The 19,013-nt window shown below is 36.3% G+C and overlaps 1 protein-coding gene across 1 annotated transcript in view; it reads left to right on the top strand.

Annotated features, from left to right (window-relative positions):
* The window catches only part of VPS13C (vacuolar protein sorting 13 homolog C), a 101,403-nt gene that overhangs the window by 65,064 nt on the left and 17,326 nt on the right, over window positions 1-19,013 (top strand). Inside the window, exons 57-76 of the mRNA XM_059824112.1 lie at window positions 630-894; window positions 1,735-1,895; window positions 2,410-2,531; window positions 2,776-3,070; window positions 5,024-5,413; window positions 6,015-6,119; window positions 6,887-7,051; window positions 7,403-7,531; window positions 8,926-9,059; window positions 9,449-9,575; window positions 11,025-11,260; window positions 11,590-11,740; window positions 12,763-12,903; window positions 13,980-14,061; window positions 14,163-14,232; window positions 15,078-15,189; window positions 16,177-16,290; window positions 17,843-17,979; window positions 18,232-18,313; window positions 18,747-18,860. Of these exons, the coding sequence (XP_059680095.1) occupies window positions 630-894; window positions 1,735-1,895; window positions 2,410-2,531; window positions 2,776-3,070; window positions 5,024-5,413; window positions 6,015-6,119; window positions 6,887-7,051; window positions 7,403-7,531; window positions 8,926-9,059; window positions 9,449-9,575; window positions 11,025-11,260; window positions 11,590-11,740; window positions 12,763-12,903; window positions 13,980-14,061; window positions 14,163-14,232; window positions 15,078-15,189; window positions 16,177-16,290; window positions 17,843-17,979; window positions 18,232-18,313; window positions 18,747-18,860 (3,132 nt within the window). The remainder of the gene's footprint in view (window positions 1-629; window positions 895-1,734; window positions 1,896-2,409; window positions 2,532-2,775; window positions 3,071-5,023; window positions 5,414-6,014; window positions 6,120-6,886; window positions 7,052-7,402; window positions 7,532-8,925; window positions 9,060-9,448; window positions 9,576-11,024; window positions 11,261-11,589; window positions 11,741-12,762; window positions 12,904-13,979; window positions 14,062-14,162; window positions 14,233-15,077; window positions 15,190-16,176; window positions 16,291-17,842; window positions 17,980-18,231; window positions 18,314-18,746; window positions 18,861-19,013) is intronic.

Below are 19,013 nucleotides of genomic sequence, written 5' to 3' on the forward strand. Positions count from 1 at the left end.
TAGAGGCAGAATGTCCAGTGTGTTAAAAATACTTTATTTCCTATTTTTCTCATGATAGTATGTGTGCTTATGAATGTCCTAGGCTGCTTTTCCCCTTTTTATAGGGGAAGAAATTTTCCTTACTAAATCAAGCTATTTTTACAGAATGTGACTTATGTCTATTTAATTTTTAATTCTAAGTGAACAGCAGTTCTCTGTTACTACTTGCTTATACTGTAAGTCTGTATTGGCAGTCAGTTATCATGGCTTTTGTGTAATCAAACAAATGTTTGTAAGCGTAAGTTGTGGTTGAATATGAAGTATGTACATGGTGAATGTGCTTGGGACTTTTGTGTCCCAGATCTTATTTTTCTCTTACAACCCAACAACTGTAAAAAATTCCCGATGAGGAGCATGAATGCTTATTGTAGCATCAGCATTTGCTGCAAATCACAGAACAATAATGAAGTTTTCAGGAAGTAACCTTTACTTTCCTGAAATACTACTATACAAAGCATAGGTATTGCTGTATATCTAGATATGTTTTATTTTTCTTTAAAATGGTAGTTGGTGGGAACTGTCTTTTTAAAGCTTTTATATATATGTTATTGTCGTTGTTTATGACTTATTTTATATGTTGTTAATTGCAGGCGTTTTCAGAAGGGACTGCACCCACGTTTGACTATTCCTTTAAAGAGACAGCACCTTTCATATTGAAAAATGCCCTAGGTGTTCCTCTCAAAGTGCTTCCTAGCTCCAATTTTCGGATAGTTGGTTCAGTTGAAAAAGAAAACGTGAATGAGGTAGAAATTGGTCAGAACATGGAACTGGAATACTCTGTTTTTGAAGTGCCCCAACGAGGAAAGTTGTCTGCATTGTACCGACAAGAAAGCTCTGCCTTCTCTTTAAATTTAGGTATTACGCTAGTGAACACGATGTGTTATGACATGTTGAGAATGGAAAGATGGGGGAGTCAACATGGTTAAATTCAATGTGATGAAAATTCAGGTGAGGTAGATTGTGTTGAAACTACTTCTGAATCCTGATGGCAATCAGGAAAAAAAAAATAAAACCAGCTGCTGGACTTACGTAAAATTCCTTCTCTCCAGTTTTTCAGAGAGTGAAAAGTACGATATTTTTTTTCTCCCCCTTTGGAAGAAATGGAAGACATTCTAGTGGAGTCATTGATAGACCATCTTACAGACCCCTGGGACATAGGCCTGTGGGTTCCAACTCCTGTTAAACAGGATCTTCATTTCTCATATCCCTACTACCATTTGGCTTTCTGTAGTTACCCAGTTAATTGAGAGCAGTTACGATTTTTCTGTGTTTTTAGCTTTGCCAGAAAGAACTGCTAAGAGAATAGAATATAATAGCTACTAATACATAATCTTCTTGGTTTTTTTTTTTCCTTTCCATCCCATCCCATACAAAGGTACTTGGCCATGACATAAAGGTCATGTTCTGTGTTGCATTTTGTTAATTCACCCAATGAATACCTTTGTTTACTGTTTTTGGTGTATTTATCGTGCTATGTATAAATCATAATCTAAAGTTACGGTCTTCAAGAGTATCCTGACCTTAAAGCTTTTCTTCAGTGGTGCTCAAATACCATTTCAAGGTGCTTTTACCAGAGAGTGCTTTGATCCTGGTTGTTGCTGAGTTTAGAGAAGCTCAAGTATTGTTCAAATAGAAAATGGTAATGATGTGATTTGTTTTGCCTAATTAAGACTTTTGTATATTTTTATGGGTTAGAACTTCAAGGATATAAAGAAGTGGTAAACATTCCCATAGCCAAACCAGGTCGACGACTGTACAACGTAAGAAACCCTCTTGTTGATCGTTCAGAGTCGATCATTGTACAGATAGATGCTACAGAAGGAAATAAGGCTATTACTGTACGATCTCCTCTGCAGGTAAAAAAAGCAACCAAACAAACCAAAAGCCTGAAAGCAGTGCTCTTCTGAGTGACTTTGCTTTTCTTCCATAATGCGTTTTTCTTGAGATCATACTTTTCCAAAAAGTTACTTAAAGGCAAATTATTAATATTTTACTCTATTTGTTACATGCATTTTTATCTGTATTCCATATGTGTGTGTCGTCTTGATAAATGACAAGTTTGGTTTTTACTTCTAACTTTTGACTTTCTAATACCGTCATCACTGAGGTTGGAAAATGTACTTTTTATGTGACTTGGCATTTTAAGTATGTTTTTCAATTCATGGAACTTAAAAGTAGCATAGTTTTCTCATACACTTGCATATTGTTCTCCTTCAGAATTGTATTTCTTACTAAGATGCATAGAAGTCTGTTTTCCAGAGGAGTTTAATTAAATCTGCTAATGTTGTTTTTCCTTGTTGCTATTCATACTTTTTCCTTTAGAAATTTGTACCATAGATGTGTAATGAAAATTATGCATTTTGATCCTAGATCAAGAACCATTTCTCAATCCCATTTATAATCTATAAACTGGCTAGAGACTCCAAGCTGCTGGAGCCAGTTGGTATATCCAAGCCAGAAGAGGAATTTCATGTTCCTTTACATTCATACAGGTACGCTTTTTCTCTTCTGTAGGGCTAATCTTTGTGAGACTGATGCACAAATACAGCATTAGTGTGGAAGCTAAAATTTGCACTTGGAACTCTGCCTTACTGGGCTAAAAAACCAAAATGCTACCTTTATTGGGTAATTAGTGTGCTGCAAAAGCCCTTCAGAATGTTAGCAATTACTTTTAAAATGGCTGAAGTTAGCTGTCAATGGAAAGCTTGTGTTCCATTACCTGTCTTCTTCCCATAGGTGTCATCTGTATGTTCGACCAACAGGAATGTTAGAGGGTCAGTTTAAAGAGTCCACAACTTACATTGCATGGAGGGAAGAGCTACATAGGAGCAATGAAGTAAAGTGCTTGTTACAGTGCCCAGCCATGGAGACAAATTTCTTGCCTCTAATCATCAGCTCAACAGCTGTACCTGATGAACTAAATTTTATTTCAACTTCTGGAGGGGAGTGGGATCCTGCCTACATTATCCACCTTTACCCTACATTGACTGTGAGGAATCTTTTACCATACTCCTTGAGATATTTACTTGAGGTAAGTTATTTCATGGTTTTATTTGTAAATCCTTTACTTGGTTTTAAGGAAGACTATATTTACTTAGAAGTGGAGGTGAAGGTACTGTGGAAGATAACCAGTGTTGGTTTTTGTGTTTTCTATTACAAATTAGTTAGTTGGCTGATAGATTCATGCTGGGAGTTTTGGGGATTAATTGTTTTTAATTTGGGTGGACCTGTCCAGTTCTGCCTTTCTCCTTAAATATAAATCCTGTACTGGATGGGTCTTTCTCTTTTACGTTCTTCTGAGATCCTTTTTGTGTTTTGCAAGGTGTCTTTTCTTTCACAGGGAGAGGCATAAGAAAAAGCATCTTAAATTTCTGGAGCTTTTCTTCTACGTAGAAAACACAACTTCTTTCCATTCTGACACTGATTCTTTACTGAGGACTATTGTGAGGCCTCCCTTGCACAAATTGGAAGATTTCTTTGTGGGATGCTACGCAGACTTTTTTCATCATCTTTCAGTATTTCCAGTATCTAGTATTTCTTCATGAAAGCTGAGTGATTTTAGTAAATAGAAAAGGTGTGAGGATTTAGAACTATCATCCTAGTTTGTTCTGGTTTGTCCTACCCGCATAACTGGCTGTGGCATTCATTTATATCTTTCTTTCACTTCTGTCCAACATCCTAATGGCACTATTTCCAGTTTTCCTTACCTTCACTGCACTTCAATACTCAGAGTCACAGAATGTAGAACAGAGTGCCATTGCCTTGATTGAGGAGCTAGAAACTAGTAATTCAAATCTATTTCTGAAGTCACTGTACCTGTAGATGGGTATGTGCTTATTGTCTTCACATCCCTCAACCGATCAAGGCTGGCCACTGTTCAATACAGTAAAATATACCGATTCTCAGTAAAAACTAGGAAAGCTGTTGTTGTGGGATGCTACTGCCTAAGGAAAGCTGTGCTACCAAACAGTATGTCACAGCTGCCTGCTTTCTGCCTTGGCTGTTCTTTAACGTGAAAAGTCCTGGCTGTACCTCTTCAGCACAGTCTAATTCAGTGTTGCACCCAGTAATGTAAGTATATGAATAAGAACTCATTGCCGTTGGAAATCATGGAGGAGGGGGGAACGAACAGAGACAGGGGATACATTGAAACTAGTTTGCCTTCCTGAAATCCAGAATTAAGCAGTCTTTACTTTCCTGCAAGAAAAATGCTTTTGATGTCAAATTATTCATAGGATCAGGCTCAAATTAAAGTGATTGGAAACTGGGACATGTGTCGTGGTTTAAGCCCAGCTGGCAACTAAGCACCACACAGCCACTCGCTCACTCCCCCCAGGTGGGATGGGGGAGAGAATCGGAAGAGTAAAAGTGAGAAAGCTCGTGGGTTGAGATAAAGACAGTTTAATAGGTAAAGCAAAAGCCGCACACGCAAGCAAAGCAAAACAAGGAATTCGTTCACCACTTCCCATCGGCAGGCAGGTGTTCAGCCATCTCCAGGAAAGCAGGGCTCCATCATGTGTAACGGTTACTTGGGAAGACAAACACCATCACTCCAAATGCCCCCCTCTTCCTCCTTCTTCCCCCAGCTTTATACGCTGAGCATGACATCATATGGTATGGAATATCCCTTTGGTCAGTTGTGGTCAGCTGTCCCGGCTGTGTCCCCTCCCAACTTCTTGTGCACCCCCAGCCTACTCGCTGGTGATGAGAAGCAGAAAAGGCCTTGACTCTGTGTAAGCACTGCTCAGCAGTAACTAAAACATTCCTGTATTATCAACACTGTTTTCAGCACAAATCCAAAACACAGCCCCATACTAGCTGCTATGAAGAAAGTTAACTCTACCCCAGCCAAACCCAGCACAACAGGTGGTACTGAGATAACTGAAACAAGTGCATCCTGCAAGAGAAGAATAAAATGCTGTTTTTTGAATACCTAAATCTTATACACTAAAAACTTAATTTGCTCCTTTTAATTTTGCTACAGGGAACAGCAGAAGCCCGTGAATTGACAGAAGGGAGTGCTGCAGATGTTTTTCATTCAAGAATCAATGGAGAAATAATGGAGCTTGTGTTGATAAAATATCAAGGCAAAGACTGGAATGGCCATCTTAAAATTTGTGATGGGATGCCTGAATTTTTTTCTGTGTGTTTCACATCCCATTCTGCGACAGTGATGACAGTGGATATTTACATACATTCTAGGCGGATTGGAAGCCGTATGATCTTGTCTGTATTCAGTCCTTACTGGATAATCAACAAGACTTCCCGTATTCTCCAGTATCGAGCTGAAGACACTCATGTGAAGCATCCAGCAGACTACAGAGATATTGTTTTGTTCTCCTTTAAAAAGAAAAATATTTTTAGTAAAAATAAGGTATGCTTATTTTAGGCGGTGCTTGTGGTGGTGGTGTTTAAAATCCTGCTCTGAGGGGGAGAAACACACACATGCACACACATCATGTCTAAGGAATTTTCTTGGTAGTATTTGAATCTATAGGCTTTTATTTGGCTGCTGCTTTCTTCTTACTAATTATACTTTTTGGACTAAGTAGAAGGGAAGGCAGGTAGGCAAAAAATCTATTGTAACTTTTTCCAGGTTTTGCACTGCATCCCATTTGCTAACTTTCGTCCTGGTCAGAAGCTGGCTGGTGGTATAGAGTGCAAATTTTAGCAAATTGTAGCTGTTTCCTCGTCTATGTGTGTGCTGTCATGAACATAAGAGTCAATGAGGCCCTCTCTATTTTTCTACCTTTTACGGTAACATCTTTCCCAGAACTCAGGCACAGACTAATAAATCAGAATATGAGTAGTGATATTATATGCTTAAGCTTATCTTAACTTATAGAAGGTTTTAAAAGCACTTAAGTGTCATCTTTGTATTGCTACATGTGTTATAATTGCACTTCATAATGCATGAACTATAAAATTAAAATAAATTTATTGAAGTACTTCCCATGTTGTTTTTTTGTGTGTAGATCCAGTTACGTATTTCAACTAGCACTTGGTCCAGTAGCTTTTCCCTTGATACTGTAGGAAGCTATGGATGTGTCAGGTGTTCAGCGAATAACATGGACTATCTGGTAAGCTAGGTTTCTGTGTTTTACGCAGTTCTCTTGGGGTTCTTTTTGTCTTGACTTCTTTTTCTCCTTAAGGCCTTCGTTTGACTACTTACACTGCTCTTACACTGCTTTTAAACCATGGAAATACTTAACATCTAGTGTAATAATTTTTATGCCTCAGCTATTCAGGTCTGCACCTGGCAACAAGTAGTTTCACCAATAGAAGTTGCAGTGTAATTTATAAACATGTGGTTTATATAACAAATGAGTAGTACTAGGCTGTTTGAAAATACAGTGGTGAACTCGCATAGTGGAGATAAGAGTTCACACTCAAAATTCCTGAGTGTTTGCAAGTGTTTAGATCTTCACTCAACAGCCTTGTCTAAGACTACATTTCCACAACTAAGCATAATAAAGAATACACTTTATAATAATATGCAGCTATGTGGGGAGTTGTGTTTCCATATACTCTTTAACTGATCTCTGATACGATCGTTTTGGGTTGTCTTGATTTACTTTATGTAGAGGGATTCCTGTTGGATTTTCCCCACAAATCCTACAGCTACAAAATGCTACAGCTAAAACTGTCTCTTTACCGTTGTGTTTATTGTGTTGCATAGATTCGCTGATTTTACTGCATGCTGTTTGGTTCTCTTACTACAGGTGTTCAGAACAGGAGTGTTGTGTGCTAGCCTTTGTAATTACAGTAATGTTGGCATTTCTTTTTTCCATCCTGACTTTTCTCTTAAGCTTGTTGATTGTTTGCTCAAATTGTCATTATTCAACAGGTTGGAGTTAGCATCAAAATGAGCAGTTTTAACCTTACCAGGATAGTTACCTTCACTCCATTCTACACAATAGCAAACAAATCTTCTCTGGAACTAGAAGTTGGAGAAATTGGTCCTAATGGCTCTTTTCCAACTAATAAATGGAATTATATCTCGACTTCAGAGGTAATGTTTTTTTCCTTTGGATGCTACTGTAGACAAACAACTGGTCTCTAGCTGTCACTTAAGGAAAAAGCAGTTCTCTTATAGAAGCTCTGTCACTTCTGATGGCCTGATGTGCATACTTCACATCTCAGGGCAACTTGAACAGCACAGTTTGCATATGTTGGTAAATTAATGAAGTCCTTCAGTTTAGGTAATTTAGTAAATTAGATGAGATGTTCATCAGTAGATACTGGGGTAAGAACTAAGGCATTTGGAATAGTTTTAGTCACACAAGACTGTTAGCTTTACTGCTGGCTTACTATATTGAACATATATGAACTGTTAAAGTCATGCATATTTCTTGTTTTACAGTGTCTTCCATTTTGGCCTGAAAACTCATCTGGTGAACTTTGTGTAAGAGTAGTTGGCTGTGAAAGCTCATCCAAACCATTCCTGTTTAAAGCCCAGGATAATGGTACTCTGCTGAGGCTGGAAGAATTGGTGAGACTGACTTTGTGTGGTCTGCTGCTCCATTACTTTAGCCTTATGGTACTGAACTTAGGAAAGCTTGACTGCCCAAGATCATCAAGATTGAAACCTTATGCCTTAAGGTGTTGGTGCACTGAACTTTGGTTCTGTTGCATAAAACAGTTGTGAATCCAATTTGCAATATTGTTAATGGTTTCATAGCTGTGTGAAGTAGTCAGGTTGATCTAGTTTTGACAAGCTTATAGGAAGCTCAACAGCTCTATTGCTATTAAATTAAAAATGGTATACTACACCTCTACATCTGTTCTTTTGTAGAGGGTATTTCTTAGGTGCCTTCAGTTTGTTTGAATGGTTATCCTAAAATAGAATGTATTTTTTGTTTTCTTGATAAGCTAATACATGTTGGAGACACACCATTCATGGCTAAAATAATTTATGATTCAAGTAGTAGAAACTTAATTATTTTGGAACTCACCCTAGCCTAGCATTAGGGAATGTGTATATATATATATGACGATGTTCAGATAAGTCTTTGGAGATAATGCTTGTCATAATTAGCTGAAATACAAGTGACTGTGAGGATAATCTAGCCCTCCAAGTTTGCTGAAGCACTTGGAAACAATGTTTTTGGAACAAGATGTCATCAATGATCTGGTGTTCTGTTGATGCACTTAAAGGTAGATGTGTCCCCTCCCACCTCTCCTCCAGACCTTACAGCATAGCAAAACCAACAATTTACCTTGCTAGACAAGCACTTGAGAAAGCTATCTGAAGAGACTATCCAAAAGGGAAAGTATGAAGTACCTCCTTTGTATAAGCAAATGAGAAAAATTGTTCTGTACGTGTCTCAGAAATACCTTGCAAGTATATTGGAAGAAAGCAGGATCTTGAAAGCCATTAGAAGACTGACTTAAGATGATTTGTTTAGAAGTTTAATCAACAAACTTTTCTGCTCAGTGATCCGTTTCTTAATACACTATTGCTATATTTGTCATGCCTTTAAATCTTTAGTGTGTTTGTCTAGAATAGCCTTTCAGATTTTCAAGGAGTATGCAGGAAACTGCGGTTTTTAAATGTAACTTTAAGGTTTGTAACAGAAAGTGAAGGGAATGCTTGCCTATACTTTTCACTAAACTTAACCAAATAGAGGAATTCTTAAAAATGTTATGATTTGAATATAATTTTTCAATTAAGTTAAATCAGCAAATAGTTTGTGGATGTTACTGATGTCTGCCTTAAGCCAGTGACCACTGTGTCTGAGCTTACTGTTAATAGGTAATGTAGAGTACATTTTCCTTTTTTCATTTGTAAGAGGCCAGTGAAAGACTGATCTAAAAATAACAATTTAGTCTGTTCTAACTTGAATTTATGCATGGAACAAATATTCTGTCAAACTTTCTCTCCAGAATGGGGGCTTACTGGTAGATGTGAACGTTTCTGAGCATTCTACTCTCATAAGCTTCTCTGATTACCATGAGGGAGCTGCTCCAGCTCTTATTGTTAACCATACTTCATGGGATTCGCTCAGATATAAACAGAGGTATGTGAAAGAAACAATTCACCATTGGTTGTTTAACCAGGGGGTATGCTTTGTGAAGAAAGTGGTTCTCTTTTTACCATAGGTACCTTGAAAAATAGAAGAAAACCCCTTTTCTGTATCATTTTCTGTTAATGAAATCTTGTGTCTACTTTTAAGCAGCCTTCGTAGTTTGAGAAAGTGGAGACAATAAAGTGGGCGTATAGACCTAGTTCACCAGGAGCCTGGTGACAAGCTGGACTTGTTTGGTGTGGATAGCCTAGGCCCTTCATGCTTCACCCCAGGAGGCTGGAGGGGCCAAGTATATAGCATGGTGATCTGCTTGCACCACTTCAATCAGTGGTCTTAATCAAAGAATGCAGTCATTTTACTCATTTTCTTTTAACCTGCAGTGGATTACAAGAGGAAATGGAGCTGAAACCAAAGCAAGTATGCCTGTTCGCATGGACAGATCCAACTAAAACAAGAAAATTGACTTGGGGCTACTCCCAAAATTTTGGTGAACATGACCTACTTAAGGTAAATTTCAGAAGGGGAGAAGGAAATGCTGAACCAATCCAGGACTGTAAAAAGGTTAAAATTATCTGGGAGAAAGCTTCTTTAGTAACTTTGCATCTGTCTTGTCTTGTAAGAGACTTTTGAGCTTACCCTCAAGTAGCAAGATTTTAGATGTTTAGATTTAATATAGTTGGAGGATTGAACACAAACTCCAACCTGCATGTTCTCTGTGGTTTTCTTGGGTATGAAAGAAGGATAAAGTGTATGAGCTGTGGATGTACCTAAATAGTACAGAGGATGAATAATTCACCAATTTTCTAGCAGTGCTGCATTCAGCTTAAGTATCTCCCTAAAGATGGACAAAACCCCTGACTGTTGTGACTCTTGCTTCCTATGGGGAAATGCTTGCATGGAGCAGAAAATTCTGAGTTGCTCGCTAAAAGCTATTTCAGTGTTTGTAACTCATGCAATATTATAATAGGAAAATGTGTGAAGTGGGGGCAGAATAACAATGATCAAGATGGAAAATGAGTGGGGAAAAGAGGGAAACTATAACTAGAAGCAGAGCTAAGTCCAGGATAAGACTGGGCAAGTATTTTGCTAAAGAATGGGGCTGCAAGCATTGATGGAGAAAGATTTTTCTCATTTAACTGGAATGTAGGCTAAATGAAGTTCTATGTCTGTCTCTGAATAGCAGCCCTCTTGCACCTTTTATTAAACTCCGAATTCTTCAGAGGTGGCTTGGTTTTTCAGTTGACTAGGCACAGAGTTAAGATAAGAAAACCGAAAATATTAGTATCTAAAAGTAGGGGCAGGAAAGCAAGTTTGTGTTTCAGTTATACTGGGAATGGATTTAGTTTCTCACAGCTGAACTCTGACAGTTAACCAATTACAGTGTGCTTTACTGTGTAAGCACTTTCTTAGGTCAAATTTTTAACATTTAAAAATGTTTTTAGTTTGAAACTGATTTCCTTAGTATGTAATTATGGTTACATTAATGATTATTTTGGGCTTTTGAGAAAAGGCCTTTAACTATCCCAGTTTTGCCTCACAAATTAACAAATAAGGAATATCTGCATTTGAAGAGCAGTGATCTTAATCATTGTCTGGTTTTACTGTTTCCTGCTATATGATTTCATGCCTACTTCCCCCATCACCTATGATTCTAAGTCTTTTCTTTTGCTGTGAAGACCTTTGTTTCCTAATAATTTCCAATATTATTCCCATCCACAAATATTGCTGGAATGCCTACTTTTCAAAAGAAAAAACAAAAAAATCCCAACCCCCAACTTTTTTCCAGTGTCAGAATACAAGATGCCACCGAATCAGTGTGATGCAGTAAACTGAACAAACAAGAAAAATACTGGGTTCTGGTTTGTATGTGTACCAGTAAACTTGCTTGCTTATGAACGTACAGCAACATCATGGATTTACTCCTGTAATATACTTTTTTCCCCTCCCCCAATACAGGATGAATGTGGCCAATTCCCTTACAATGCAAATACTCAGATACACTGGGTGTCTTTCCTGGATGGACGCCAACGAGTGCTACTTTTCACAGATGATGTTGCATTAGTTTCTAAAGCACGACAAGCAGAGGAGCTGGAGCAACCTGATCAAGAAATAAGCTTGTCAATCCATAGTCTTGGACTTTCTCTTGTTAACAACGAAAATAAAAAAGAAATCTCTTATATTGGAATTACTAGGTACTGCACATGGAAACCTAAATATTCCTTTGAATAATCAAAATTTGATAGCATGTTATAATTTTAGCAATACAGTTGAATTGAAGGGGATGTCTTTCAAATGAAATTAATATAAGTGAAACCTTATTAAGTGAAATTAAGTTCTGCCTTTATTCTTATTGTGCAATTTGAATAAATAGTATTTAACTGCCTCCTTTCTTAGCTTCTATTTAAAAAAAAGTAAACAGTTTTTCTGAGCCTGAAAAATCAGGATATCTTTTTACATGGTTTGCATGCATAAGAAAGGTTTAAGTACTTTTAAACTGTTAACCTTGTTATTTGTCTTGCAGTTCTGGTGTTGTTTGGGAACTGAAACAGAGGCAAAAGTGGAAACCATTTAATCAAAAGCAAATAAACCTTTTGGAACAAGCCTATCAAAAGTATCTTTGTAAGAGTGCTTTCCAAGCTCCAGGTTGGCATAAACTAGACAGCAATACTGAGGTATGTTTTGAGGTTTCAGTGTTTAAATGACTGCAAAACATGTGCAACAGTTAAAACAGACTTCTGTTTTGCTAAGAAAGGATAGATGCTATGTTAAGAGAAACACAAACAAAAAGCAAGCTTTTTTTTTAATATTTTCACATTTTATACAGTAGAATATTTTTTTATTGAGGTAATACTGAGGCAGCATTGAGGTATTTTCCAGACTCGTATTATGAAGTAAGAATCTCAAAGAATTTTGCTTTTGTGTGGTAGAAAAGATTGTTTGGTATCCGCATCTTAGTTATGAACTTAAATTGTCGTTGATGTAACTTAAATTCTTGGTTTTAGCTTCTTAATAAGCTGCAGTTCCCATGACTTGATATGATAAAGAAGCCTATAGCGTTCAAAGAGTCTTGAAATTAATTCACTTAACTGAGCTTTTTCAGACATTAATTATACATACCTGTATTCCACGTAGAATTAATGTGTTGAAAAGGCTAAGTAAAATACAGGAATTTCATACTACCATAACCAGGCTTGTTTTCTATATTCTCCTTTCATTTTGAAAAACATATGTACCCTTATCTGTATGAATACTTAGGTTTTGTACATGGCAGTAGTGCATTTAAACTGTGTGGTATCAAAAACTTGTATCTGTAAGTTGTCACACTTGACTAGGCATAAAGGAGAGCTTTTTCCTTATGCTTCTCATAATTTAAATGTTTCAGGATCAGGGTGAAAGTAGTCAGCTGCATGTAAATATCTTTAATTATGCCAGTGTAATATATAATTCATAAAGAAATAGTTACTAAGATGACACAGGCTTGGGGCAACTAAAGTTGCAATGTAATGTGCTTATCAGACTAACTTGTGGTTTTCGTTACTTTCCACGCAGATAATTGGATTGAGTAAGTCAGTAGCCATGTGATCATGAAATAAGGAAAAATGCAGGTTTTATTTGCCAGTCTGTTTACTAGTAACATAACATCATATTATTTCTCTAATTAAACTGTGTTAGCTCTGCTTTCTTATATTTCCAGGTGAATTTTAGTAAGGTTCCAATGGAAATGCGTCTCCCAGTCAGATGCAGCATCCGACGCAACTTCCTGTCAGGAATTCAGGTTGAATTCAAACAGTCGCCTCACCAAAGAAGCTTACGGGCTCAATTGTATTGGCTGCAGGTACCATCTTTCATCATGTTCTATAAACTAAACAGACACTTTAAGGCTTTTATTTTAATCATTTATATGAAGAATCTCCAGATCTTGCAGAGTGGTGCTCTGCTCACTAGGTCAGAGTAGAAGAGGTGCTATGAATGCTCCATTGATGGAAGAGTACTGCAGAACTGCCATCCCAGGATTTTGCAAGTAGTATAGAAAAAATTCCACAAAAATGTAGGTTAGTGTAAAGCAGGGTGCTGTGATGAAAAGTTTATTTCTGGAGAGAGGTGTTTTAGTGTTTTAAAACAAACAAACACAAACCTCAACCTTTTTCAAAATTTGTTTACCATAGTTTATATATAGTCATGTAACATATTATTCTAGAGAGCTTATCTAGAGGTTCGGAGATCTTAAGTACAAAAACTACCTGTCTAATGGAAAGTAGGTAATAGACATTTAAATACTCAAAACCAGTATGCAATAATGTATCTGCATGTAAGCTTAACAGTGAAGTAATGTGCAACATTTGCACCCAATTAGCATACTGCAGTCTGTACTAATAGTGTTGCTAAAATAACCAATAGAGTGCTTGAGCAGGTACTAGTGAGAAGTGTTTAGTACTGGAGGAAAATAATGGTGAGAAATCATCATCATTGTTGTCTTCCTCTCCGTTTGCACTTCAGAGTCCCCTAGGGGAGGGCACTCGTTGAGGACCCTATTGATGCTTTTCCTGACCAGCTAGTGGGAAAGAGTTTCCTTTTACCTTTTGCATTTTTATTTTTCCCTGAAGGTAGTTTTCACTATTACAGTCAATGTATGCCATCAGCTGCAGACCCTCTAAAAGAATCTTTGTGAATGCAAACCTGTGGAAGTATCCCTTGTGCAACACTTCCAACCATCTGGCCTTTTATAACTAAATAGATAACACTCCAAAATAATATCAACGTAATCTTCTTCCTCTTTTCTCCTTCCCCCCAAATAAGAATGACCTTCTTGAACACAATATATATAACAAGTTTCTCAAGCCTTCTAAAATGGAAATGGTCTTTGATTATTGTGTCATTAAAATATTCCTGTAACTATGCAATAATTTTTAGGTTGATAATCAACTACCAGGATCGATGTTTTCTGTTGCATTTCACCCTGTAGCCCCTCCCAAGTCGATTGCTCTGGATTCAGGTAAGAGAAAGCCTTTAGTAATATCAGATTTATTCAGCCTTGAAGTAGTAACTTGGCAGTTTATTTTTTACATGCACTTAGATTTTTTTCCTTCTATTTAGAACCAAAACCCTTCATTGACATCAGCGTCATCACTAGGTTCAACGAATACAGCAAAGTACTGCAATTCAAGTGAGTTTAACAGTGCGCTGTAATACAATTTTAGAAGTCTAATGCATTTTAGAAGGGAACCTTGTTCAAGTTATACCTATCCAACCAAACAACTCTGGATTGAGTTTTTAAACATCTCCAGTGAAAACATCATTCTAAAAGAAATGTACTTTTAGAAAGTAAGGACTGACCACGTGAAGGGACTCTTACGCAAGTTCTTTAGTAATCAGAGTTATTTCCCTCTTGTACTACAGTATCAGAGTTGCATGTCTGCCTGTTTGCTGTACAGTGCTGAGTTTATTTGGTGCTCTAACAACAGACAGCTCATACAGTCTCTAATGTAGCCCAGTACAGTGTGTTCTATTGTGAAATGTATGTTCTTTTGTTAATATGTCTGTGTCTTGAGTTTTTGTACTAAAAATGAGATAAAAACATTATACTGATGGTTTTTAATGCAAATATCTGTACCCGACTAGTGTGGATATAAGATTTGAGGATGGTGTATTTTAACAAAATAAATATTCAGTAATACAACTTTTGGGGAGAGGCAGCTGGATAAGAGGAAGAAATACGTTGTTTAGGTGATGTTATCCATGGAGCACATGGAATCATAATGTATGAATATAACAAGTATTTGGTGATGGCTAATATTTTTAGGTAAATTTTGAAAGTGTTAAGAGATTAATCTACAGTAATGTATAGTTTTGTGAGGCTGGTAAGCCCTTCTAACTATAAATAGACGGTATTGTAGATTTTAAGTCTTAATATGCAACATTGCGTAACAAAACTTCAATTACGTATGGTAAGCATGTGATATGTAAGTTAGACTTCTACAAATATACACTGTTTGGTTTTTCCCGTTTTAGATACTTCATGGTTCTTATCCAGGAAATGGCACTGAAAATTGATCAAGGATTTTTAGGAGCACTTAGTGAACTTTTCACTCCATCTACAGACCCAGAAGCTGAAAGGCAAAGGGTAACGTATGAGAGAAACCAATTTTTGCCAGAACAGGGTCTTTATGGTTACGGTGTTGTGATTTTCCGAATATTTCAGTTTAAATGAGTGAATATTGCATTTGACAACAGTGAATAAATGGACGTGGTAAGATAATGTTCAGTGAAGCATTGGGATTTCTGTTAAACATTGTCTGTGAACATTACTAATTGACAAGTTTAAGTAACTGATACTTGGGTATGTGTAACTGTTTTCTGCTCTTTTAGTGTTTCATTAATAGATGACACAGTTGTTTCAACTGTGGCTACAAAGTGTTAAGGGTGGTAGCTGGAATAAGGTTAGGGTTTATAGAGTGGGCTTCTAATTGTTAGTCTACAGTGTCTTTTATCTTTAGAGAGTAGAAGGAACAGATATTAATGGCTCTAAATTAGGTCTTATATAGGTGGAGAGTATTCAGAAAGGAAACATTTGGTTTGTGTGCATAGGAGAGTCATTCTTACAAGTTTCTTTTTCTTAGAAATTACGTCTTCAGATGTACTGTATAAAAATTCTGATTTCCTGAGGAAGTACAAAAATGCAAAGAATCTCAGGAAGTTAGTTATTTTACTAATATTTCTAAGTTAATTTAGAAGTGATAACTTCAGCGATTGAAGAATTTAAGGGACTATCAAGTGATACAGTATAAATTGGAAAAGCCACCCAGAAATTGTTGTGGGGTTTTTTTTGTTTGTTTTATCCTGAATTAAAGAAAAGTATTAGTACAGTTATAATCTGGTATACAAAAGTAATTAGTCTATTTCCAGTTTTGGAGGTGTTGGCTACTTAACTACTTAGTTAACTGTTTCATTACATTTGACTAGGATTATTTTTTTTGCTATTGATTTATATGTATGTGTATTTTACATATAGATAATATTGTTAATTATATTACACACACATATATAAATTATGCTGGTTTATATATTGATGAGATAAACTTCTGTTCTTTTTTTTTTTTAATAAAATCAGTCTAAATTAATTCAGCAAGATGTAGATGCACTTAACACTGAGCTAATGGAGTCTTCCCTAACAGACCTGTCAATGCTCAGCTTCTTTGAGCATTTCCATATTTCTCCAATTAAGGTATGTAACAGAGATAATTTTGGTTAATAAAACACCTGATATCAATGATCTCTTAATTCCTTACAGTAAATACATCCTCAGATAAACATTCTGGGTACTTGAGGTCTTCATGCTGTCTTCCTAATGGGGCTTTTTTATGTTCTCTAGAGCTTAGAACTTAGTTGGAAAACTTTCTTAGTTGCCCATGATTACAAACAGACCCTTAACCATTGCTAAGTGGGAAGAGTCAATGGGTATAATAATGATGAAAGCTAGATAAAATGCTGGCCTGAAGGTATCCAAGTAATGTATGATAAATTGTAATAAAATATGCTTTCATGGCCTTGTTTACATGTTGAAAACATTCTCTCTTGAACTGGTTAGATTTTTCAGAGTGAGGGAAGAAAGATAATCAGTAATTATATATTATTCTGATCCACAGAATGCTTCCCTAAGGCTATCAGACTGAACAAGAATTTAAAGGAAAAAAAAAAAATTACTTACCTTCTTTTTCTTTTGACTGAACATATGAAAAACAGACATAAACCCCAATACAGATGATGAACTTCTGGCACTATTTTCAACTTTTTACTTATTTCACTATGTATCTGTACACTTAGATTCTCTGATATTTTTTCTAATGTGGTTGTGCTTATAAACTTATAAGAATGTGGAGCCAGGGAAAACCCTAGAGGAACAAGACACTATTGTGATATTTTAATGTTATCCTCTATGTAGTCTGGTTAAATTTGTTGAAGAAACAGTTATAATTTTAAGCCTCTTTTGCATCTTTATTTTAAAAGTCTGGACGTGCTGCCTGTTAAGTATAGGAAGGGGCTTCTTTCCTGTTTTTTCCCCTTAATTCAGTGACACATCTCAATATTCCTTACCACTGGATAGTGGGAAGACTGTGAAAACAGCTGTGTGGCCTTCTGAAAAAAAAAGAAAGGGAATCTTGAAAAAGTCAAATCATACAGGTTAACTGCTATGCTCTCTTTTAAGGGAGTAGAAGGAAGCAGTATTGATTATGGTGATGAACAAGGGAAAAGGAAAATAATTTTCTCTTCCCCTCTCCACCCTTAAGAAAAGTGTGTAGATTTCCTTTATTTAAAGTGTCTTATTGGCACTAAACAATTCCATTTTATAGTGTTAAACACAGTTCTCTAAAGTTCTTGCATTTTCCCAAAAGAGTGACTAGTTGCAAAAATACACATGAGCTAGTTAAGTAAATTAGAACTTTAAATTTAAACTTATACTGGGAATTAAGTGCCACCTGTTTAACAAATTATTTCGCTCATGTAAACAGAAGTTTACAGTTGTAAACATAACAAAAGTTAAACTTCTAGGGCAATTTGACACTTCTCTGTATAGAAATACAAATACATACATACGTTACAAAAGTAATACCATTGTAAGTTCAAGCATGTTTGCTGAAATTGTACATTTCCTCAAAGTGAGTAAAAATACACTTACCACTGTTTAACCACTGGTTTGTTTACACAAGCAGCACAAAACCTGTCTGGTGTGTGTCTTTGCCTTGATTGGTCTTTTCTTGCTATTTCTTTCTTGACAGTTGCATTTGAGTCTGTCTCTGGCTTCTGGTGGAGAAGCATCAGATAAGGGGGAAGAAATGATAGCCATCCATTCTCTGAATTTGCTGTTGAAAAGTATTGGAGCTACTCTAACAGATGTGGATGATCTTATTTTCAAGTAAGCTAATAAAGAATTTCTGTTTTCTTAAATATTTTGAGTAAAGCTGCTATAAATTTAATAATTGGGTTCATGGTAAACTTTGACTAGTATAAATGTATACAGCATTTGGGGAAAGGGAGGGGTGGAGGGAAGATGGGGTTTGGGCTCCTTTTTAAGAGAACAGGGCTTCAGGATTATCTGAAGGAAAAAGAGAACTACTCAGAAGGAGGAAGAGTATCTATAATTAATGTGTGATGACTTGTCTTTCAGACTTGCTTTCTTTGAAATTAAATATCAGTTCTACAAGAGAGACCAACTGATGAAGAGAGTTGTTAGACATTACAGCGAACAAGTAAGTTTATTTAGTCAAGCCTCTGTGTAAAATTTTAAGTATCTTACAGAATGCAGAAAATAGGAAAGGAAAGGCGAATACCTCTAAAAGCTACTAATTTTTTATTTCATGGTACTGAAGTAGGAATCTGGTGGCAGATTATGAAAATGCATATACAAAAGTGTCCTGAAAATGTGTTTAAGGATTTTAATTAATTGCATCTCTTCTTTGGTTTTTTTTGTCACCAAGTATTCTAATAGTTATTCATGCATACACTGCATCTTTTGCCGAAGCCTGTCTTCATTCTAGTATGAGTACTTAGTTGAGTACTCTAACACATTACTTAAGTAGTAAATGAAAAGATTCACCTGCCTTAGGTTCTAACATGGAACTATGTGTAACAACAGCTAGTAACACTGCTCTTGTTCTTGCTTCCCCCCCCGCCATTATTTAGCTCCTGAAACAGATGTATGTTCTTGTACTTGGGTTAGATGTTCTTGGAAATCCATTTGGCTTAATCAGAGGCTTGTCTGAGGGAGTTGAAGCTTTCTTCTATGAGCCGTTCCAGGTATGACTACCAGATTCTTCAACTATGTATGAATAGTAGGCTGACTGAATATACTGGTAGGGTTGTAGTTCTGTTGTCACTGTAGTCTACACCCTGAACAGTTAAGGAAACAGTAATTTTTTCTGTTAACTTTACAGAAATAACATATTCAAA

This window comes from Gavia stellata, chromosome 13 (assembly GCF_030936135.1).
Source record: "Gavia stellata isolate bGavSte3 chromosome 13, bGavSte3.hap2, whole genome shotgun sequence".
Lineage (NCBI taxonomy): Eukaryota > Metazoa > Chordata > Aves > Gaviiformes > Gaviidae > Gavia > Gavia stellata.